The 25788-nt window shown below is 35.6% G+C and overlaps 1 protein-coding gene across 1 annotated transcript; it reads right to left on the bottom strand.

The window, feature by feature from the left end:
- Window positions 1-6356: 6356 nt before the first annotated feature.
- Window positions 6357-6693, bottom strand: LOC101275747 (cysteine-rich protein 1-like). Its single transcript, XM_033423701.2, has one exon. It carries the CDS (start codon window positions 6640-6642, stop codon window positions 6409-6411), a length of 234 nt encoding a protein of 77 aa, XP_033279592.1. The 5' UTR covers window positions 6643-6693; the 3' UTR covers window positions 6357-6408.
- Between the last annotated feature and the right edge of the window lie 19095 nt (window positions 6694-25788).

The following is a 25788-nucleotide window of genomic DNA, read 5'->3' on the forward strand; positions in this document are numbered from 1 at the left end:
ACCTTTCTGGTAGTGGACAAACTCTTGCAAAGAGCTTTCCTAGCTAACTGTTTTGCAGGCAATTGGCTTGGTCCATGGTAAAGAAGTCCTTTTTAGGCCCCTCCTCATTTGCCATTAGCTCACAGAGGCAGAGGCATTGCTGGTGCTAGAGAGTATCTACCATCACAGAGGCAACAGCCACAAATTCAGGTACAATCACTTTTAAAACTGATTTGGCATTACAGTCTTAGGTTTATAAACAAACATGGTCTAACAAAACACATGTACAAAATGTCATCTACTTAACAAGAGAATTGACAAATTGCAGTATATTTCTATAAAATATTACACAGTAATGTAAAAGAAGCACACTATTGGTATATGCATCAATGTGGATAAACCTCACAAGTATCAAGTTGGGTGAAAGAAGTCAAACAAAAAAGAGCACATCTGTATCATTACATTTAACTACAGGTCAGAAACTGATTGAAGTAGTCTCTAATTATTTTTTTTAAAATTTTAAAAACACTCCTTTTTCATTGTCTAATCTAGCATTTTATCTAATTGGTACTAAAATGTTAAGACAACTATTTTGTATGTATGTATAAAACAAAACTGGTCATGTGATCTAAAAGTGTGTTAGGATTTGACGAATTAACTTATCCTGCACCTGTGTCGCCATTAGAACTGCTACACTGTTATCTTTGTAATTTTCCTTTTTTTAAAGTATTATGTAAATAAATATGAAAATATTAACTCTACAATTTTGTGAAATTAGTGAATAAAAAACATTGTTAAATCTTTTTTAACACTTTAAAACATATATATCAAATAAAAAAATATTAAGGAGTGTATGACTGCCTTAGGAATCAAAATGAGTGGTCTTTTATAATTGTTCTCCAAGCACAAAGCTATTATTTTTCTACAAATTTAAAATGTGCATATTGAAACTTTTGGAAATTTTATTTTGATTTTTTAAAGGATAAGATCCACCCTTAATTTCAAATGACAGCAATCATAAGCACATAGTTAAAGTAAAACAACTGTACACAAAATGATGATGAAAAAATGGGTTATCTATACTCATAAGGAGTACCTTAAATCTTGACTATAATTCATTGCTATTGATCTTTCTAAAAGTTTTTCTTAAAAATATCTCTCCAAATTATTTAGAATCTCTTAAAATTTGCCTTATATTATTTTGCCAGATAACTGTGCTTTTTTCATTGCTGAAAGGAGATGGGAGGCAGCAGATAATGTAATTTACATTCTGTTTCATAATAAATCTTCTAAGAAAGCTATCAGGGTATGGAATGTGATTGGTTACTTCTGAAATCTTTCACATTTGCAATACTACCATAGCATAAGAAAGCATATTATATTTTAGAGAAACTGCTGAACACTACTGAGCTTACATAGCACTAATTTTGCAAAATTATTTTTCATTCTTGCTATAACAAATTATTGAGAGATTACAATTTGTAAGGCACTGTGCTAAAGAATGAAAATACAAAGCTGAGACATACTTCCTGATGTTGAAGAATTCTCACTCTAACGACAGGTATAGATGTACTAATAAGCTATCATAATGTAGTCTTGTAAATTTAATCTTACAGGATGTTAATGAAAGTGATAGCACATGATATAATATGGAATTGGAAAGTCTTTCTGGGAAAGAGAGTACACAAGCAGAGATTTAAAAGGTAAACAGGAGCTAGCTAGGTAAATCAGCTGGAAAATAGTAAATCATTCCTGGCATGTGTCACAGAATAAGAAATGCTCTATAAAATATATTATTTGAATAATTTTTGGAGTTTAAAGAAAATTAGGAAGTGACAAGAGATTATGCTAGAAAAATATGTAAAGATCAGATCATGGGGGACTTTATACTTCATACTTACCATTTTGACTTTCATCTTGTAGCTATTTCAGAGGTTGGGCATTTAACCGAGCAAAAGGAAAGACACAGTCAGATTTAAAACTTAAATAGGCTACTTTGCTAATAAAGGACTGATTTCAGGAGAGTATTCCAGAATTGACACCTCTTCTAAAGCAGATTAATTTGTTAATGAGACATATTGTGGAGACCTGGTCTAGAGAAGTAATTTGGGGAAAAGGTGTGCAAAGAATGCAACTAAGAAGTGATTATAAACAATAAATGCTGGAGAGGGTGTGGAGAAAAGGGAATCTTCCTACACTTTTGGCGGGAATGTAAATTGGTACAACCATTATGGAGAACACTATGGAGGGTCCTTAAAAAACGAAATATAGAACTACCATATGATCCAGCAATCCCACTCCTGGGCATATATCCAGAGAAAACCATAATTGAAAAGACACATGCACCCCGATATTCATTGCAGCACTATTTACAATAGCCAAGACATGGTAGCAACCTAAATGTCCATCAACAGAGAAATGGATAAAGAAGATGTAGTACATATATACAATGGAATTTTACTCAGACATAAAAAAGAATGAAATAATGCCATTTGCAGCAACATGGACGGACCTAGAGATTACCATATTAAATGAAGTAAATCAGACAGAGACAAATACCGTATGATATTACTTATATGTGTAATTAATTAAAAATGATATAAATGAACTTACTTACAAAACAGAAACCGACTCACAGATCTCAAAATCAAACTTACGGTTACCAAAGGGGAAACGTGGGGGGAAGTGATAAATTAGGAGACTGGAATTAACATATACACACTACTATATAGAAACTAGATAACTAATAACGACCCACTGTATGCACAGGGAACTCTACTCAATATTCTGTAATAACCTATATGGGAAAAGAATCTGAAAAAGAATGGAAATATACATATGTATAATTGATTCACTTTGCTGTACACCTGAAACTAATACAACATTGTAAGTCAACTATACAATAAAAATTTTAAAAAAAAAGTGGTTACAGAATGAGCTTGTGGTGTTTTTGCTTACTTAATTGTGAAAAGGTATTAACAAGTTTTCTAACTTGATAACTAAATGGTTTTGCAATGTTTTATTTCAGTAAAGAACTTTAAGATGGATTAAATTGTAGAGATAGGATATAATCACTAATTCATTTGACAAGATCTAAAGTAATCCAAGTTCTCCTAAAGACACTTTAGATTCTTTCTGAAACTCTTTTCCATTACATATTCTTGAAATCTTCTGCAGGGAGGTGGTGGTCATGATTCAACAATGTGAATGAAATAACTGCAATAAGGCACATCAATAAATTTGTTTCTGTTAAACATGGCAAAAATAAGTACCTATGTTATTATGTAGCCATAAACCAATGATATTCATTTGTTCACTTATTAATAATGATTAATTAATCACCTAATCTAGGCAAGGCATTATAAGTATTGTGTGGAAAACTATGTTCTCACCTATGCTAAAATCTTTAAAAATCTATAAGAATATAAGAATATAAAATCTCTAAGATTATAAAAAGTAAATTGACCAATTAGGCATATAAGATTAGTTTCATAAAGATGATGCAAAAAACATTGACAAATTTTCACCTTTTCCACATTTTGTAACTGTGCTATGTAAACACAGTCAACTTTTTGAAGAATTTGAGATATTTAATTATATGGTTTTGGTAGAATTTGTACCATATTCCATTTAGTTATTTTATCAGTTTTATTAAAATTGATGATAGATTAAAGAATTTATCATAAACAAAAACTCTCTATATGTTGTACATATTTTAAAGCTCTATTACAAATTGGATATAAATTTTAAATTATTCAATATCCCAAGCTTATTGATACTTTCCTGATTATAAAACATCTTTCTTTAGAAATTTTTTTAAACTTACATTTAATTTTTCTACAATTTTTTGGTTAGGTAATATGACATGAAACTTGTTTTTTTCAATTTTTCTTTGTTCTTATATTTAATGTGCTTTTTTTTTTTATATGTGACCTGTAGACATTTCTCCCCTAAATTCAATGTGAGAATCATAATCTTTTAATTGTAGTGTTTAGTTGGTTTACATTTCATATAATTACTGATAATATTTGAGATGTTAGCTAAAATTTTAATTTTTTACTTTGGGTGACACCTAGAGTGGAAAAAGATTATGGGAAACCAACCAAGGATTAAAAGGAGTAAATGATAGCTCTTTGTTAGTCTACTTCTGTTTCTTACTTTGAGTTTTCCCTGAAGCAGAGCCTGAGACAAAGTTTTGAATGCAAGTATTACTTTTGTTTAAGGAGGTGATTCGAAAAAACATCAGTAGGGGAGTGGCATTTTAAGGCTGGGAAGGAAAAGATATGGAATATGATTTTACCAAAACCTTAATAACTCTGCTAGTCTCAGAATTTCTGGCTTGAACTGGTTTGATTTCTCTCTCTCTTTTAATTTTTCTCCTGAATGTATTCTGTCATTTTCATGCTCTGGATCCACACAACACACATTCTATGTACAGAAAATGAGCCAGCAGCTTAGTTGCTTCCTCCACAATATTTTCTTGGCATGTTTAAATAAGGAACTCTTAAATAAGGAGCTTCTATCCCTGCCCCATTGTGGACCACATCTATTATCATTAGTGTCAACAACTCTAAATTAGGCTCTCTCTTTCGTCATCAATAAACTAGTCTAAGGTCTTGTACTTATAGCAGTCCAACCAACCAATTTCAAAGAAGTATCCCATTTGTAGGTGGGGAAGGGTGTGGGAAAGTAACTCTTCTCAAAATAGGTTTGTTACAGCTTGTCCTTAACTCCAAGGAACAAACTAACTCATATTATTGAGAAGCATCTGCTCACAGAAGTTTGTAGCCTCTTAGGCATTTATGGTCCTATTATTTCATTTTTTCAGGTGTACCTGAAATTAGCAATGTACCTTCCTGACAACTGAGCACATATCCATGTCTATACAGACCAGACTTCTGCTAGCATTTCTCACTGAAAGATTCAAGTTCTTTTACGGAGTATTCTTAGGATTCAGTGGTCACTTGATCTTGTTCTCCAACTATAAGACTTCCTATAATCGTAGGACTTACTTTAATTTGTGAATGAACAGGAAATAGCTCCAGGTAGCATAAAAGAAAAAGTAGGCCTTCCAATAATAAGAAAAACCAAGTTTGACAGTATTTCTCCTTCTCTTTTAAAGGTGTCATTATCACCACTGCTGCTAGCAACTGCCAGGGTAGAATTTTAGCCTATTAACCTAATCCGCAGGATTGGATAGTCAAATCAGACTCATCAGTACCAAGTTTTACTAAATATTATGAAAGATAAAATCTACCATAAAGCTTAGATTTTCCTCAGGTCCTTCTCACACAAACTCTGCCCCTCCAGGCCAGAAAAGATGCTCTAACTGGGTTTCAAGGGATCATCTCGTACAGCAGCAGTAGTTAAATTTTGAAAGATGTTTATTTTATACTCCAGAAACTTGTATAGCTCTGACATTCTCCAGGGAACCGTGTCATATAGACCCTGAGTTCTATTAGATAATCCTTGGCCAGGGACATTCTCTAGGGCATTTTAGAGATAAACTACCTTCTTCATAGCAAGCATCAGCAGTCTCTTTACCTAGGTCATCTTCTTTTTTTTCTTTTCCTGGGGTATCCTACAGAAAAGAAGAATGAGTGGACCTTGCAGGTCAGATTTTTTAACTCCTTTTTTCCATTGTTTTTTCCTTCTGGTCATTTCTCCCTATCATTCCACTTAGCAAGTTTCCTCATGGGTCTAAAAATATTTTCTCCAAATTTCATTGGTGACATTTGTCCTTTATAATTTCCCTTCTTTTTTCTTGCTAAATGTGCCATAGTCAGTGGTTTGTTGGTCCAGTAGACAATATCATTATTACACCAGTATGAGCTAATAAATTAGAGATCTTACCCAGTACCAAGCCTTCCTAATAATTTCAAAGATACAATTGATCAAAAGGTATGGGTAAAGCAGGAAGAGGCCTGGGACATTCCACATGTTTCCTAGGCCTCTGGTTCCTGCATTGGACACTACTGGACACATACGTGCTTAATAGTCTGTATTAAAAGATCAGGACTCTGTTAACTCAGTAGGTCATTATCTCACAAAGCTGGGAGCACTTAAGTTATGAACTATTTTCATTTTATACATCAGAGACATAGCTTAGGTGAAATTCTCCTGGAAGTCATGCTTCATACTCCATAGGTTCTAGGTATGTTTACCACAGGAAATTCTAATCTAAGTGTTCTGGACTATATGTTTGTGTCCTCCCAAAATTTGTATGTTGAGAACCTACCCCTTAGGGTATTAGGAGGTAGGGGATCTGGGAGATAATTTTTTTTTTTGTAGGTCTTCCAAGTGGCCGGGTTTCTTGAGGGCTTGAGGGTCTACAGGGGAGCCCCAGATGCCTGTGGGGAGGGCCTGCCATCGCCCTAGAGGGGCAGCGGCCCAGCAAGCAGCCAGGGATGGGGTCTCCAAAACCTGGGTTTACTTGAAAGTGTGGCTCTCTGCCCCACCGTGCCTGAAGCCTTTGGGGCTGAACATGGCCGCGTAGCAGGGGTGGGTGCAATAGGGCTTGCCTTCATGCTCGGCATGACCCCTTGAGGTCAGCGTCTTTCCACGTTTCTCACATTTCAGGCAAGGGTGATGCCAGTCCTTCCCGAGGGAGGTCACCCGCTCAGCAAAGTACACCTCCTTGTTGCACTTGGGGCACTTGGGCATGGTGGCGCCGTGTCCAGGGCGGGTGGCTGAGCGGGAGCAGAGCACAACGCTGGACTCTACGTCAGAGCATTATGAAATAAGGCACTGAATATATTGACCACAGGGTCTCTGAAAACATGCAAGATGCTGAATCATGTTTAATAGGGATGAAGATAGCAAGCCAGGTACAAGGTCCTTAATGAATGTGGAGAGATGAGTGGGAGTAGATAAAATAGGAACTGCTTAAGATTATTAAAAAGAGTTATACATTGCTAAAAAATATTTATGATTTAGAAGAGACAAAAAATACATCCCTTTCTTTCCAATTGAGAGTCAATTTTCAATTAAGGTAAATGACAGAAAATTCAGTAAAATAAAATTGTACTGGGAATTTTTTTTAGGAAATTCCTGAGAAGTATCTTTCTAATTTCTTTTTGTAAAGTTTTGCATACAATTTATTTAGTACAAAGTTTATTTATTTATGTGGATCTACCTGGGATCTAATATCCTGTTATGTAGATGTGTCTACTAATTTTGCGGGTCTGAGAGTATTTCCAGGAAATTCAGCTACGTATATGGTGACAGGTTCGGTAAATCACAAATGTGAATTTATTGCATTATTCTATTCGCTGAGTTTTCTGTTTCCATGTTGTCATACCTGGCCCACTAGCTAAGAAGTGTGATTAATAAGGTGATTCCAAAGGACCATTTAAGGGTTTGAATGACCTTGTAGCTATTTTATGTAAAAACTGCTTAGAATCATCAGGGATGATTAAATTATACCCATAAACTCCCAACATGGATGATTTGTATGTTTACTAGGAGTCATTAACAAACTATATTTCTACTGGAAAAGACAATAACTATATGAAATGTCAGAGAGTGAAGAGCATGATCAAAATAAAATTAGTTTCCCAGCACTATTATTTTTAGTAATCCTGAAAGAACTAATCCAGTATTTGGTTGATGTTTTGTCAGTAACTTAAAAATATTTTTCAGGAAATTTGTGGACCAAGTTATTTCAAAAGCCTATATATAAGACTGGACACTATAAAACTCTTAGAGGAAACATAGGAAGAACACTCTTTGATGTAAATCACAGCAAGATCTTTTCTTGATCCACCTCCTACAGTAATGGGAATAAAAACAAAAATAAACAAATGGGACCTAATGAAACATAAAAGCTTTTGCACAGTAAAGGAAACCATACACAAGAAGGAAAGACAACCTTCAGAATGGGAGAAAATATTTGCAAAGGAAGCAACTGACAAAGGATTAATCTCTAAAATATACAAAGAGCACATGAAGTTCAATATCAAAACAACAAGCAACACAATCAAAAAATGGGCAGACGACCTAAATAGCCATTTCTTCAAAGAAGACATACAGATGGCCAAAAAACATATGAAAAGATGCTCAACATCACTAATTGTAAGAGAAATGCAAATCAAAACCACAATGAGGTATCACCTCACACCAGTTAGAATGGGCATCATCAAAAAAATCTACAAACAATAAATGCTGGAGAGGGTGTGGAGAAAAGAGAACCCTCTTGCACTTTTGGTGGGAATGTAAATTGATACAGCCACTATGGAGAACAGTATGGAGTTTCCTTAAAAATCTAAAAATAGAAGTACCATATGACCCAGCAATCCCACTACTGGGCATATACCCAGAGAAAACCATAATTCAAAAAGACACATGCACCCCAATGTTTATTGCAGCACTATTTACAATAGCCAGGTCATGGAAGTAACCTAATTGTCCATCGACAGATAAATGAATAAAGAAGATGTGGTACATATATACAATGGAATATTACTCAGCCATATAAAGCAACGAAATTGAGTCATTTGTAGAGACGTGGATGGACCTAGGTACTGTCTTACAGAGTGAAGTAAGTCAGAAAGAGAAAAACAAATATCATATATTAATGCATATATGTGGAATCTGGAAAAAAGGAAGAGATGAACCTGTTTGCAAGGCACAAATAGAAACACAGATACAGAGAACAAATATATGGACACCAAGGGGGCAAAAGGGGAATGGGACGAATTGGGAGATTGGAATTGACATATATACACTAAATATGTATAAAATAGATAACAAATGTAAACGGCTGTATGCACAGGGAACTCTACTTCACTTCTCTGTACTGTAGAAACTAACACAACATTGTAAAACAACTATACCCCAATAAAAAAAATCAAAGCCAAAAAAAAAAAAATAAAAGCCTATATATATTTGACAACATTTAAAGTTATGATTCATTCAAATCACTTTATATATCTATGGGAACTATATCAGAATTATATCTTAAAGTACCGAGTTGAAACACAATTTTTAAATTTTATTTACCATCTTTATTGGAGCATAACTGCTTTACAATGGTGTGTTAGTTTCTGCTGTATAACATAGTGGATCAGCTACAGATATACATACATCCCCATACCCCCACCCTCTTGCGTCTCCCTCCCACCCTCCCTATCCCACCCCTCTGGGTGGTCACAAAGCACCAAGCTGATTTCACTGTGCTATGTGGCTGCTTCCCACTAGCTATTTTACATTCGGTAGTGTATATAGGTCCAGGCCACTCTCTCATTTCATCCCAGTTTACCCTTCCTCCTCCCCATGTCCTCAAGTCCATTTTCTAAGTCTATATCTTTATTCATGTCCTGCCCTTAGGTTCTTTAGAACCATTTTGTTTTTTTACATTCCATATATATGTGTTACCATACGGTATTTGTTTTACTCTTTCTGACTTACTTCACTCTGTATGACAGACTCTAGGTCCATCCAACTCACTACAAATAATTTAATTTCATTTCTTTTTATGGTGAATAACATTCCATTGTATGTATGTGCCACATCTTCTTTATCCATTCAACTGTCAGTGGACACGTAGGTTGCTTCCATGTCCAGGCTACTGTAAATAGTGCTGCAAAGAACATTGTGGTACATGAATCTTTTTGAATTATGGTTTTCTCAGGGTATATGCCCAGTAGTGGGATTGCTGGGTTGTATGGTAGTTCTATTCTTAGTTTCTTGAGGAACCTCCAAACTGTTTTCCATAGTGGCTGTATCAATTTACATTCCCACCCACAGTGCAAGAGAGCTCCCTTTTCTTCACACCCTCTCCAGCATTTATTATTTTATTTTTTGCGGTACGCGGGCCTCTCACTGTTGTGGCCTCTCCCATTGCAGAGCACAGGCTCCAGACGCGCAGGCTCAGCAGCCATGGCTCACGGGCAAAGCCGCTCCACGGCATGTGGGATCTTCCCGGACCGGGGCACAAACCCGTACTCCCTTTATCGGTAGGTGGACTCTCAACCACTGCGCCACCAGGGAAGCCCCTCCAGCATTTATTGTTTGTAGATGATTTGATGATGGCCATTCTGACCAGTGTGAGGTGACAACTCATTGTAGTTTCGATTTGCATTTCTTTAATGATTAGTGATGTTGAGCATCCTTTCATGTGTTTTTGGCAATCAGTATATCTTCTTTGGAGAAATGTCTATTTAGGTCTTCTGCCCATTTTTGGATTGGCTTGTTTGTTTTTTTGATATTGAGCTACAGGAGCTGCTTGTATATTTTGGAGATTAATCCTTTGTCAGTTGCTTCGTTTGCAAATATTTTCTCCCAGTCTGAGGGCTGTCTTTTCATCTTGTTTATGGTTTCCTTTGCTGTGCAAAAGCTCTGAAGTTTCATTAGGTCCCATTTGTTTTTGTTTTATTTCCATTTCTCTAGGAGGTGGGTCAAAAAGGATCTTTCTGTGATTTATGTCATGGAGTGTTCTCCCTATGTTTTCCTCTAAAGCTTTATAGTGTCTGGCCTTACATTTAGGTTTTTAATCCATTTTGAGTTTGTGTATGGTGTTAGGGAGTGTTCTGATTTCATTCTTTTACATGTAGCAGTCCAGTTTTCCCAGCACCACTTATTGAAGAGGCTGTTTTTCTCCACTGTATATTCTTCCTCCTTTATCAAAGATAAGGTGACCATAGGTGTATGGGCTTATCTCTGGGCTTTCTATCCTATTCCATTGATCTATATTTCTGTTTTTGTGCCAGTAGCATACTGCCTTGATTACTGTAGCGCTATAGTATACTCTGAAGTCAGGCAGCCTGATTCTTCCAGTTCCAGTTTTCTTTCTCAAGTTTGCTTTGGCTATTCGGGGTCTTTTGTGTTTCCATATAAATTGTGAATTTTTTTGTTCTAGTTCTGTGAAAAATGCGATTGGTAGTTTGATAGGGATTGCATTGAATCTGTAGATTGCTTTGGGTAGTAGAGTCATTCTCACAATGTTGATTCTTCCAATCCAAGAACATGGTACATCTCTCCATCTGTTTGTATCATCTTTAATTTCTTTCATCAGTGTCTTATAGTTTTCTGCATACAGGTCTTCTGTCTCCCTAGGTAGGTTTATTCCTAGGTATTTTATTCTTTCTGTTGCAATGGTAAATGGGAGTGTTTCTTTAATTTCTCTTTCAGATGTTTCATCATTAGTGTATAGGAATGCCAGAGATTTCTGTGACTTAACTTTGTGTCCTGCTACTTTACCCAATTCACTGATTAGGTCTACTAGTTTTCTAGTAGCATCTTTAGGATTTTCTATGTATAGTATCATGTCATCTGCAAACAGTGACTTTTTTTCTTAATCTTTTCCGGTTTGGATTCCTTTTATTTCTTTTTCTTCTCTGATGGCTGTGGCTGAAATTTCCAAAACTATGTTGAATAACACTGGTGAGAGTAGGCAACCTTGTCTTGTTCCTAATCTTAGTGGAAATGGTTTCACTTTTTCACCATTGAGAACGATATTGGCTGTGGGTTTGTTATATATGGCCTTTATTATCTTGAGGTAAGTTCCCTCTTTGCCTACTTTCTGGAGACTTTTTATCATAAATGGTATTGAATTTTGTCAAAATCTTTTTCTGCATCTTGAGATGATCATATGGTTTTTCTCCTGCAATTTGTTAGTATGGTTTATCACACTGATTGATTTGCATATATTGAAGAATCCTTGCATTCCTGGGATAAACCCCACTTGATTATAATGTATGATCCTTTTAATGTGCTGTTGGATTCTGTTTGCTAGTATTTTGTTGAGGATTTTTGCATCTATGTTCATCAGTGATATTGGCCTGTAGTTTTCTTTTTCTCTGGCATCTTTGTCTGGTTTTGGTATCAGGGTGATCGTGGCCTCATAGAATGAGTTTGGGAGTGTTCCTGCCTCTGCTAACTCTTTTGGAAGAGTTTGAGAAGGATAGGTGTCAGCACTTCTCTAAATGTTTGATAGAATTTGCCTGTGAAGCCATCTGGTCCTGGGCTTTTGTTTGTTGGAAGATTGTTAGTCACAGTTTGAATTTCAGTGCCTGTGATTGATCTGTTTGTATTTTCTATTTCTTCCTGGTTCAGTCTCAGAAGGTTGTGCTTTTCTAAGAAATTGTCCATTTCTTCCAGGTTGTCTAGTTTATTGGCATATAGTTGCTTGTAGTAATCTCTCATGATCCTTTGTATTTCTACAGTGTCAGTTGTAACTAATCCTTTTTCATTTCTAATTGTATTGATCTGCGTCTTCTTCCTTTTTTTCTTGATGAGTCTGCCTAATGGTTTATCAATTTTGTTTATTTTATCAAAGAACCAGCTTTTAGTTTTATTGATCTTTACTATCATTTCCTTCATTTCTTGTTCATTTATTTCTGATCTGCTCTTTATGAGTTCTTTCTTTCTGCTAACTTTGAGGTTTTTTTTTCTTTCTTTCTCTAACTGCTTTAGGTGTAAGGTTAGGTTGTTTATTTTAGATGTTTCTTGTTTCTTGAGGTAGGATTGTATTATATAAACATCTCTCTTAGAACTGCTTTTGCTGCATCCCATAGGTTTTGGGCTGTTGTGTTTTCATTGTCATATGTTTCTAGGTATTTTTTGATTTCCTCTTTGATTTCTTCAGTGATCTCTTGGTTATTTAGTAGTGTTTTGTTTAGCCTCCATGTATTCGTATTTTTTCAGATATTTCCTGTAATTGACATCAAGTCTCATAGCGTTGTGGTCAGAAAAGATACTTGATATAATTTCAATTTTCTTAAATTTACCAAGATTTGATTTGTGATGCAAGACATGATCTATCCGGGAGAATGTTCCATGAGCACTTGAGAAGAAAGTGTAATCTGCTGTTTTTAGATGGAATGTCCTATAATATCAATTAAGTCCATCTTGTTTAACATAGCATTTAAAGCTTGTGTTTCCTTATTTATTTTAATTTTGGATGATCTGTCCATTGGTGAAAGTGGGGTGCTAAAGTCCCCTATTATGATTGTGTTACTGTTGATTTTCCCTTTTATGGCTGTTAGCATTTGCCTTACGTATTGAGGTGCTTCTATGTTGGGTGCATAAATATATACAATTGTTATAACTTCTTCTTGGATTGATCCCTTGATCATTATGTAGTGTCCTTCTTTGTCTCTTGTAATAGTGTTTGTTTTAAAGTTGATTTTGTCTGATATGAGAATTGCTACCCCAGCTTTCTTTTGGTTTCCGTTTGCATGGAATATCTTTTTCCATCCCCTCACTTTCAATTTGTATGTGTCCCTAGGGCTGAAGTTTGTCTATTGTTGACAGCATATATATGGGTCTTGTTTTTGTATTCATTCAGCCAGTCTATGTCTTTTGGTTGGAGCATTTAATCCATTTACAGTTAAGGTAGTTATCGATATGTATGTTCCTATTACCATTTTCTTAATTGTTTTGGGTTTGTTTTCATAGGTCTTTTGCTTCCCTTGTGTTTCCTGCCTAGAGAAGTTCCTTTAGAATTTGTTGTAAAGCTAGTTTGGTGGTGCTGAATTCTCTTAACTTTGGCTTGTCTATAAACGTTTTACTTTCTCCATCGAATCTGAATGAGATCCTTGCTGGGTAGAGTAATCTTGGTTGTAGGTTTTTCCCTTTCATCACTTTAAATATGTCCTGCCACTCCCTTCTGGCTTGCAGAATTTCTGCTGAAAGTGCAGCTGTTAACCTTACGAGGATTCCCTTGTATGTTAATTGTTGCTTTTCCCTTGCTGCTTTTAATATTTTTTCTGGTATTTAATTTTTGGTAGTTTGATTAACATGTGTCTTGGCATGTTTCTCCTTGGATTTATCCTTTATGGGACTCTGAGCTTCCTGGACTTGACTATTTCCTTACCCATATAAGGGAAGTTTTCAACTATAATCTCTTCAAATAGTTTCTCAGCCCCCTTTATTTTCTCTTCTTTTTCTGGGACCCCAATAATTCGAATGTTGATGTATTTATTATTATCCCAGAGGTCTCTGAGCTTTCCTTAATTCTTTTCATTCTTTTTTCTTTATTTTGCTCTCTGGTGGTTATTCCACTGTTTTATCTTCCAGGTCCCTTATCCGTTCTTTTACCTCAGTTATTCTGCTACTAATTCCTTCTAGAGAATTTTTAATTTCATTTATATTGTTGTTCATCCTTGTTTGTTTGCTCTTTAGTTCTTGTAGGTCTTTGTTAAACATTTCTTTTATTTTCTCCATTCTATTTCCAAGATTTTGGATCATCTTCACTATCATTACTCTGAATTCTTTTTCAGGTAGACTGCCTATTTCCTCTTCATTTGTTTGGTCTGGTGGGTTTTTACCTTGCTCCTTCATCTGCTGTGTATTTCTCTGTCTTTCACTCTGCTTAACTTACTGCCTTTGGGTGTCCATTTTGCAGGCTGCAGGTTTGTGTTTCCTGTTGTTTTTGGTGTATGCTCCCGGTCAGTAAGGTTGGTTCAGTGGTTTGTGTAGCCTTCCTGGTGGAGGGGACTTGTGCCTGTGTTTTGGTGGTTGAGGCTGCATCTTGTCTTTCTGGAGTACAGGACAACGTCTGGTGGTGTGTTTTGGGGTGTATGTGAACTTATTATGATTTTAGGCAGCCTCTCTGCTAATGGGTGGATTTGTGTTCCTATCTTGCTAATTGTTTGGCATAGGGTGTCCAGCACTGTATCCTGCTGGTCATTGAGTGGAGCTTGGTCTTAGCGTTGAGATGGAGATCTCTTGGAGATCTTTTACTGTTTGTTATTATGTGGGGCTGGGAGGCCTCTGGTGGTCCAATGTCCTGAACTCGACTCTCCCACCTCAGAGGCTCAGGCCTGACACCTGGCCAGAGCACCAAGACCCTGTCAGCCATGTGGCTGTGCTCATTTGTTGCTGCATGCTGCTTAATTACCAGAGAGTTTCTGTTGAGGATGTTTAGCTCTCTTTGAGTCCAGACCTGTCTGAAGCAAGGTCCTGTAGTAACACCCCACCGTGTGCGGCAGATGGCAGGCAGGACATGGTGGCCACACAATGAATTTTAAATCAGGATTTATGCTAAAAGAATACATGACATTTGAAGAATGATGGTAATTTTTAAATGATGTTTAGAACTTTTACAAAAAGGAACAGAGGAAAATTAGATTATTGTTTTGTGCACAACACAAATTATATTTTTGTTATACTTATTTTATTTGAAATATCCTTCAGCACTATACAATAAAATGCATGATATAAATCTTAAATTTACTGAGCAATTTTTTTATATATGATGCTTTTATGTAACCATCACCTGTCAAGATAAAAAATATTTTCAGCATCTCAGAAAGCTGTCACATGCCACTTCCCAGGACTTTCCTCCCCTGCCCAAAGATACCACTATTTTGATATCTATCATGTATCATGAAAGGCACAAGTATTAAATGCTTCTGAACTATGGCTCCTTAGATTAAAATTGATATTAAAAATCTGGGAAAAATTTAAAAGAACATATATAAAATAGAACATTTGCAAATGAAAAATTCCAAGACAACTGAAGTTCAGAAAATGAAGTTTCTAGGCTTCCTTGTTGAGACAGAAGTGAGATTATGAAGGGCATCCACCTTTATTCACTGGTTAAATTCTAGAAGATAATTTTGATCTTTCCCTATTGATGAAGGAAAAGATTTTAGGTCACATTTTAAACTCATTTTAAACACATTTTAAACATTCAAAACAACTGTTTGAATGAGATCAGCAGGATAACATCTTGATGTATGTCTAGTGTGACAGCGTTAAGAGTTATTTAAATGAAGATTTCAAAATTTTTCCTGATCTAGGGTATCCCTAGGTAAGTTTTTTCACGAAAATTCTTATGAAAGCAGCTTATAAAATATAAATGTTGAGTATACATAAATCTGTTAATTAAACAATATAACGTATGCATTTGAAGTTACCCTTATTACATAATATTTTAAAGAGTATTAATCTTAGTATCAAGCAGTGTCTTAGCCCCAAACCTACTCTAACACCTTGGCCAAGTAATTTAATATCACTAAACCTGAGCCTCCTTATCCAGATAAGGGAGATAATAAAAACTACCTTACAGATTAATTGTGTAAATTCAATGAGACCATTCAATAATGCACTTAGCATTTTACCAGAAACTCCATTGCCACTTAGTAATTGCTAACTATCATGAATTCGTCTTAGCTTGCTTTTAACTCTATTAATTAAAATATTATCTCTAATGTAGCAGGTGTGTAATAAACATTTACTTTTAAAGTATATTTAGGAGGGAATTTTACCAGAATTGCATAGTAAGACCTTGAAAAGCCACTCCTCGATAAAAACAATGAACACTCTGCCAAAAATGTCAAAATCAACTATTTCAGAATGCTGAAAATGAATTACACACTTTAAAAAATCTGAATAGTAGTTATGTAAGAAAAATAGCCAACTCTCAGTACGAAAAACAAGTTTTTAAAATTTATTTACACTATTCTTATTCCCCTTCTCCCTAACTTGATGCATGTGTGGAAACAGTCTTTGCAGACACTGGAGGAGGAAAAACAGATTTGGAGGTCCACAAAGCCCCATTACCAAGGAACTGTAAACATCTGATGTCCTTGCTCACTAGAAAGCTCCATTCCCAAGGTTTTCATTAGCTGACCTGATTCAGAGCCGCTCTGAACATAACAGACTATCTTCTTGTTATCTGTCAAAATTCATCAAAATAAAAATCTTCTGCACAGCAAAGGAAACCAACAAAACAAAAGGTAACCTACTGAATGGGAGAAAATATTTGCAAATCATATATCTCATGAGGGGCTAATATCCAAAATATACAAAGAACTCATACAACTCAACATCAAAAACACAAACAACCTGATTAAAAAAATGTGCAGAGGACCTGAATAAACATTTTTCCAAAGAAGACATACAGATGGACAACACACATATGAAAAGATGTTCAACATCACTAATCATCAGGGAAATGCAAATCAAAACCACATTTGATATCACCTCACACCTGTCAAAATGGTTATTATCAAAAACACAACAAATAGTAAGTGTTGGTGAGGATGTGGGAAAAGGAAACCCTTGTGCCGTGTTGGCAGGAATGTAAATTGATGCAGCCACTATGAAAAACAGTATGGAGATTCCTCAAAAAATTAAAAATAGAACTACCATATAATCCAGCAATCCCATTTCTGGGTGCTTTTCCAAAGAAAACAAAAGCACTAATTTGAAAAGATATATGCACCCCAATGTTCATTGCACCCATAATAGCCAAGTTATGGAAGCAACCTAAGTGTCCATGGTTAGATGAATGGATAAAGAAGATGTGGGGTATGTGTATGTATGTGTACACACACACACACACACACACACACACACACACAATGGAATATGACTCAGCTATAGAAAAGAATGAAATCTTGCCATCTGTGATAACATGGATCAACCTAGAGTGTATTATGCAAAGTGAAATAAGTCAAACAGAGAAAGACAAATGCCATCTGATTTTACATATATGTGAAATCTAAAAAACAAATGAATAAGAATAACAAAACAAATAGATTCACACATACAGAGAACAAATGGGTGGTTGCAGAGGGGAGCGGGTAGGGGAATGAATGAAATAGGTGACGAAAATTAAGAGGTACAAACATCCAGTTGCAAATGGATGAGTGACAGGGATGAAATGTGCAGTGTGGGTAATATAATCAATAACGTTAATAACTTTGTATGGCAAGGGATATTAACTAGATTTTTTTGTGGTGATCATTTTGTAATGTATAGAAATATCAAATCAGCATGTTGTGCACCAAGAACTTGCATAGTGTTGTAGGCAGTAATACTTCAAAAAGCAAGCAAACTCAGAGAAAAAGAGATCAGATTTGTAGTTAGTAGAGGTAAGGGGTAGGGAGGGAGGGGAGAATTGGATAAAGGTGGTCAAACGGTACAAACTTCCAGTTATAAGATAAACAAGTACTAGGGATGTAATGTACAACATGGTTAATATAATTAATACTGTGTACGTTATATAGTAAAGTTGTTAAGATGGTAGATCCTAAGGGCTCTCTACAAAAGGAAAGAGTATTTTTTAATAACTAAATAAAATAAAGTGAGGCCAGCAAAAAAAAAAATAACAAGATGACCAAAAGACAAGCTGGCCAAAAGTAATAATAATAAAGAATGAAGAATGAAAAGTCCATAGGGAATTCTGGCAATTTCTGGCATATTGCTTGGAATCTAGAAGGCAAAAAGATACACTGGGAGATTGACTGGTTCAGGATGGTGGAGTAGAAGGATGTGCGTTCACTCCCTCTTGCGAGAGCACTGGAATAACAACTGCTGAACAATCGTCGACAGGAAGACACTGGAACTCACCAGAAAAGATACTCCACATCCAAAGACAAAGGAGAAGCCACAATGAGATGGTAGGAGGGGTGCAATCACAATAAAGTCAAATCCCATAACTGCTGGGTGGGTGACTCACAAACTGGACAACATTTATATCACAGAAGTCCACCCACTGGAGTGAAGGTTCTGAGCCCCACCTCAGGCTTCCCAACCTGGTGGTCTGGCAACAGGAGGAGGAATTCCTAGAGAATCACACTTTGAAGGCTAGTGGGATTTGAATGTGGGACTTCAACAGGACTGGGGGAAACAGAGACTCCACTCTTGGAGGGCACACACAAAGTAGTGTGCACATTGGGACCCAGGGGAAGGAGCAGTGACACCATAGGAAACTGAACCAGACCTATCTGCTAGTGTTAGAGGATCTCCTGCAGTGGTGGGGGGTGGCTGCAGCTCACCTTGAGGACAAGGACACTGGCAGCAGAAGTTCTAGGAAGTACTCCTTGGCACAGCCCATCCAGAGTCCACCATTAGCCCCACCAAAGAGCCAGGTAGGCTCCAGTGTTGGTCATCTCAGGCCAAACAACAAACAGGGAGGGAAACCAGCCCCATGATCATCAGAGAAGCGGATTAAAATTTTATTGAGCTCTGCTCACCAGAGCAACAACCAGCTCTACCCACCACAAGTCCCTCCCATCAGGAAACTTGCAAAATCCCCTTAGATAGAATCATCCACCGGAGGGCAGACAACAGAAGCAAGAAGAACTACAATCCTGCAGCCTGTGGAACAAAAACCACATTCATAGAAAGATAGACAAGATGAAAAGGCAGAGGGCTATATACCAGATGAAGGAACAAGATAAAACCCCAGAAAAACAACTAAATCAATGAAAATAGGTAAGCTTCCAGAGAAAGAATTCAGAATAATGATAGTGAAGATGATCCAGGACCTCGGGAAAAGAATGGAGGCAAAGATTGAGAGGATGCAAGAAATGTTTAACAAAGACCTAGAAGAATTAAAGAACAAACAGAGATGAAGAATAAAATAACTGAAATGAAAACACACTAGAAGAAATCAATAGAAGAATAACTAAGGTAGAAGAACGGATAAGTGACCTGGAAGACAGAATGGTGGAATTCACTGTTGTGGAACAGAATAAAGAAAAAAGAATGAAAAGAAATGAAGACAGGCTAAGAAACCTCTGGGATAACATTAAATGCAACAACATTCACATTATATGGGTCCTAGAAGGAGAAGAGAGAGAGAAAGGACCCAAGAAAATATTATAAGAGATTACAGTCGAAAACTTCCCTAACATGGGAAAGGAAATAGCCACCCAAGTCCAGGAAGCACAGAGTCCCATAGAGCATAAACCCAAGGATAAACATGTCGAGGCACATAGTAATCAAACTGGCAAATATTAAAGACAAAAATTATTGAAAGCAACAAGGGAAAAATGACAAATAACATACAAGGGAACTCCCATAAGGTTAACAGCTGATTTCTCAGCAGAAACTCTACAAGCCAGAAGGGAGTGGCATGATATATTTAAAGTGATGAAAGGGAGAAAACTACAACCAAGATTACTCTACCTGGCAAGGTTCTCATTCAGATTTGTCAGAGAACTCAAAAGCTTTACAGACAAGCAAAAGCTAAGAGAATTCAGCACTACCAAACCAGCTCTAAAACAAATACTAAAGGAACTTCTCTAAGTGGGAAATACAAGAGAAGAAAAGGACCTACAAATACAAACCCATAACAATTAAGAAAATGGTAAGAGGAACATGCATATTGATATTTACCTTAAACGTGAATGGATTAAATGCTCCAAACAAAAAACACAGGCTCACTGAATGGATACAAAAACAAGACCCATATATATGTTGTCTACAAGAGACCCACTTCAGTCCTAGGGACACATACAGACTGAAAGTGAGGGGATGGAAAAAGATATTCCATGAAAATGGAAACCAAAAGAAAGCTGGAGTAGGAACACTCATATCATATGAAATAGACTTTAAATAAAGAATGTTACAAGAGACAAGGAAGGACACTACATAGTGATCAAGGGATCAATCCAAGAGGAAGATATAACAATTATAAATATATATGCACCCAACATAGGAGCACCTCAATAGATAAGGCAACTGCTAATAGCTATAAAAGAGGAAATCAACAGTAACACAATAATAGTGGGGGACTTTAACACCTCACTAACACCAATGGACAGATTATCCAAACAGAAAATTAATAAGGAAACACAAGCTTTAAATGACACAACAGATCAGAGAGATTTAATTGACATTTATCGAATATTCCATCCAAAAACAGCAAATTACACTTTCTTCTCTAGTGCACACAGAACATTCTCCAGGACAGATCACATCTTGGGTCACAAATCAAGCCTCAGTAAATTTAAGAAAGTTGAAGTCATATCAAACATCTTTTCTGACCACAATGCTATGAGATTAGAAATCAATTACAGGGTAAAAAACACAAACACATGGAGGCTAAACAATACGTTACTAAATAACCAACAGATCACTGAAGAAATCAAAGAGGAATTCAAAAAATACCTACAGACAAATTATAATGAAAACATGATTATCCAAAACCAATGGGATGCAGCAAAAGCAGTTCTAAAAGGGAAGTTTATAGTAATAGAAGCCTACCTCAAGAAACAAGGAACACCACAAATAAGCAATCTAACCTTACACCTAAAGGAACTAGAGAAAGAAGAATAAACAAAACCCGAAGTTAGTAGAAGGAAAGAAATCATAAAGATCAGAGCAGAAATAAATGAAATAGAAACAAAGAAAACAATAGCAAAGATCAATAAAACTAAAACCTGGTTTTTGAGAAGATAAATAAAATTGAAAAACCATTAGTCAGACACATCAAGAAAAAGAGGGAGAGGACTCAAATCAATAAAATTAGAAATGAAAAAGAAGTTACAACAGACAACGCAGACATACAAATCATCCTAAGAGACTACTACAAGCAACTTTATGACAATAAAATGGACAACCTGGAGAAAATGGACGAATTCTTAGAAAGGTATAACCTTTCAATACTGAACCAGGAAGAAATAAAAAATATGAACAGACCAATCACAAGTAATGAAATTGAAATTGTGATTAAAAATCTTCCAACAAACAAAAGTTCAGGACCAGATGGCTTCACAGGTGTATTTTATCAAACATTTAGAGAAGAGTTAACAGCCACCCTACTCAAACTCTTCCAAAAAATTGCACAGGAAGGAACACTCCTAAACTCATTCTATGAGGCCACCATCACCCTGATACCAAAACCAAAGACACTACAAAAAAAAAATTACAGACCTATAAAACTGATGAATATAAATGCAAGAATCCTCAACAAAATACTAGCAATCAGAATCCAACAACACATTAAAAGGATTATACACCATGATCAAGTGGGATTTATCCCGGGGATGCACGATTCTTCAGTATATGCAAATCAATCAATGTGATACAGCACATTAACAAATTAAGGAATAAAAACCATATGATCATCTAAATAGGTGCAGAAAAAGCATTTGACAAAATTCAATACCCATTTATGATAAAAACTCTCCATAAAGTGGGCATAGAGGGAACCTATCTCAACATAATAAAGGCCATATATGACAAACCTACAGCAAACTTCCGTCTCAGTGGCGAAAAACTAAAAGAATTTCCTCTAAGATCAGGAACAAGACAAGGATATCCACTCTCACCACTATTATTCAACATAGTTTTGGAAGTCCTAGCCACGTCAATCAGAGAAGAAAAAGAAATAAAAGGAACTTAAAACGGAAAAGAAGAAGTAAAACTGTCACTGTTTACAGGTGACATGATACTATACATAGAGAATCCTAAAGATGCCACCAGAAAATTACTAGAGCTAATCAATGAATTGGTAAAGTTGCAGGATACAAAATTAATGCACAGAAATCTCTTGCATTCCTATACACTAATGATGAAAAATCTGAAAGTGAAATTAAGGAAACACTCCCATTTACCATTGCAACAAAAAGAATAAAATACCTAAGAATAAACCTACCTAGGGAGACAAATACCTGTATGCAGAAAACTATAAGACATTGATGAAAGAAATTAAAGATGATACCAAGAGATGGAGAGATATACCATGTTCTTGGAATGGAAGAATCAATATTGTGACAATGACTCTACTACCCAAAGCAATCTACAGATTCAATGCAATCCCTATCAAATTACCAATAGTATTTTTTACAGAACTAGAACAAAAAATCTTAAAATTTTTATGGAGACAAAAAAGACCTGAAATAGCCAAAGCAGTCTTGAGGGAAAAAAATGGAGCTGGAGGAATCAGACTCCCTGGGTTCAGACAATACTACAAAGCTACAGTAATCAAGACACTATGGTACTGGCACAAAAACAGAAATACAGATCAATGGAGCAGGATAGAAAGCCCAGAGATAAACCCACGCACCTATGGTCAACTAATCTATGACAAAGGAGGCAAAGATATAGAATGGAGAAAAGAAAGTCTCTTCAGTAAGTGGTGCTGGGAAAACTGGAGAGCTACATGTGAAAGAATGAAATTAGAACACTCCCTGACACCATACACAAAAGTAAACTCAAAATGGATTACAGAGCTAAATGTAAGACCAGACAGTATAAAACTCTTAGAGGAAAACACAGGAAGAACACTCTTTGACATAAATCACAGCAAGATCTTTTTTGATCCCCCTCCTAGAGTAACAGAAATAAAAACAAAAATAAACAAATGGGACCTAATGAAGCTTAAAGGCTTTTGCACAGCAAAGGAAACTACAAACAAGTCGAAAAGAGAACCCTCAGAATGGGAGAAAATATTTGCAAACAAATCAACGGACAAAGGATTAATCTCCAAAATATATAAACAGCTCATGTAGCTCAATATTAAAAAAACAAACAACCAAATCTAAAAATGGGCAGAAGACCTAAATAGACATTTCTCCAAAGAAGACATACAGATGGCCAAGAAGCACATGAAAAGCTGCTCAACATTACTAATTATTAGAGAAATGCAAATCAAAACTACAATGAGGTATCACCTCACACCAGTTTGAATGGGCATCATCAGAAAATCTTCAAACAACAAATGCTGGAGAGGGTGTGGAGAAAAAGGAACCCTCTTGCACTGTTGGTGGGTATGTAAATTGATACAGCCACTAAGCAGAACAGTATAGAGGTTCTTTGTAAAACTGAAAATAGAGTTACCATATGACCCAGCAATCCCACTACTGGGCATATACCCAGAGAAAGCCATAATTCAAAAAGACAGGTGCACCCCATGTTCATTGCAGCACTATTTACAATAGCCAGGTCATGGAAGCAACCTAAATGCCCATCAACAGATGAATAGATAAAGAAGAAGTGGTACATATATACAATGGAATATTACTCAGCCATAAAAAGGAATGAAATTGGGTCATTTGTAGAGATGTGGATGGATTTAGAGACTGTCATACAGAGTAAAGTAAGTCAGAAAGAGAAATATCATATATTAACACATATATGTGGAACCTAGAAAAATGGTACAGATGAACCAGTTTGCAGGGAAGAAATAGAGACACAGATGTAGAAAACAAATGTATGGACACCAAGGGGGGAAAGTGGTGGGAGGGGTGTGTTGTGATGAATTGGGAGATTGGGCTTGACATGTATACACTAATATGTATAAAATGAATAACTAATCAGAACCTACTGTATAAAAAAAAAATTGAATTAAAAAAAAGATACACAGGGATATGTATCTGACCATGCAAACCTGAGAAGACTCTAAATTCTAACCTCTGGCTGACTTTGAGCATCTGTGTAAGCAGAAAATGAAGGCTAAAGTCAGCTAAGTAAATGGGTAATAAAAAACATGCCATGTAAATAGTACACAAAAGAGAAAAAGGGTGACTATACTCATATCAGACAAAAAGAGCTTAAGATGAAATTGTTAGAGACAAAGAGGGATATTTTATCATGATAACAGAAGCAAGTATCACGAAAATATAAGAATTATAAACATATATACACCTAAGAACAGAATCCCAAAATACATGGAACAGAAACAGAGAGAATTGAAGGTAGAAAACAGACAATTCTACAATAATAGCTACATAGTTTAATATTTTGCTTTCAATGGTGGACAGAATAATCTGGCAGAAGATCAGTACTATACACCAGTTAAGGTTAACAGAAACTTAAAAAACACTTCATTCAACAACGGCACATACAAACTCCAATCAGATGCACATGAAGCATTCACCAGGGTAGATAGAAGACAGACATCTATAGCACACTCCACTCAATAACAGCAGAATAGACATTCTTCTCAAGTACACATGGAACATTCTCCAGGACTGACCATATTTTAGCCCATAAAACAAACTTCAACACATTTTAAAGGATTTAAATCATACAAAGTATATATTCTTATAACAATGGGATAAAATTAGAGCTCAGTATTTGAAGAACATTTTGAAAGTAACAAATATGTGGAAATTAAAAGCACACTCCTAAGTAAACAATGGGTCAAAGAAGAAATCAAAAAAGGCTATTAGGAAATACTTTGAGATAGAAGAAAAGGTAAACTCAGTATACCAAAACTTATAGGCAGGAAAAACAGTGTTTAGAAGAAAAATTATATATATATATATATAAATGCTTACATTTAAAAAGTGGAAAATTTCAAATTGGTAACTTAACTTTCCACTTTAAGAGACTAGAAAAAGATCAGATTAAACAATGAAAACATAAGGGAGAAAATAATAAAGACTATAGCAGAAATAAATGAAATGGAGATTGGAAAAACAACAGACAAAATCAAAGAAACAAAAGACCTGTTTTTAAATGATCAGCCAAAATTAACACAAAACTTTAGTAGGACTGATCAAGAAAAAAAGGAATGAAAATCAACATATATATACTGCAATAAAAATTAATTTTTAAAACTCAGGAATGAAAGACATGGCATACTACCAACTTACTGAAATAAAAAAATAATATAAAGGAATATTATGAACAATTGTATGCCAACAAATTAGATAACCTACTGGAATTGGAAAAAGATTTCAAAAGACAGAAAGTACCAAAAATGGTCAAGAGAAAGAGAAAATCTAAATTGGCTTATAATAAGTAAAGAGATTAATAATCAAAACACCCTACCAAGAAAAGTTTGGGCCTGCATGGCTTCACAGGTGAATTGTGCCAAAAAGTAAAGAATTAACACCAATTCTCTGAATGCTCTTCAAAAATGTAGAACATTTGAAAACTCATTCTATGTGTATTATGTATGTTACCCTTATATGAAAATAAGACAAGGCCATCACAAGAAACTTAAACTACAGATCAAGATCCCTTATGAATATAAATACAAAAATCCTCAACAAAATATTAGCAAACATAATCCTCCATGAACTTACGTTTGGTTTAACATATAATAATCAACCAGTGTAATTCAACATATTAATAGCATAAAGGACAAAGACAGCATGATTATCTCAAAAGATGCAG

This window comes from Orcinus orca, chromosome 7 (genome assembly GCF_937001465.1).
Source record: "Orcinus orca chromosome 7, mOrcOrc1.1, whole genome shotgun sequence".
Taxonomy (NCBI): Eukaryota; Metazoa; Chordata; class Mammalia; order Artiodactyla; family Delphinidae; genus Orcinus; species Orcinus orca.

Excerpts from the sequence above, each read along its gene's own strand:
- LOC101275747 (XM_033423701.2), bottom strand. The coding sequence starts at position 6,642 with ATGCCCAAGTGCCCCAAGTGCAACAAGGAGGTGTACTTTGCTGAGCGG.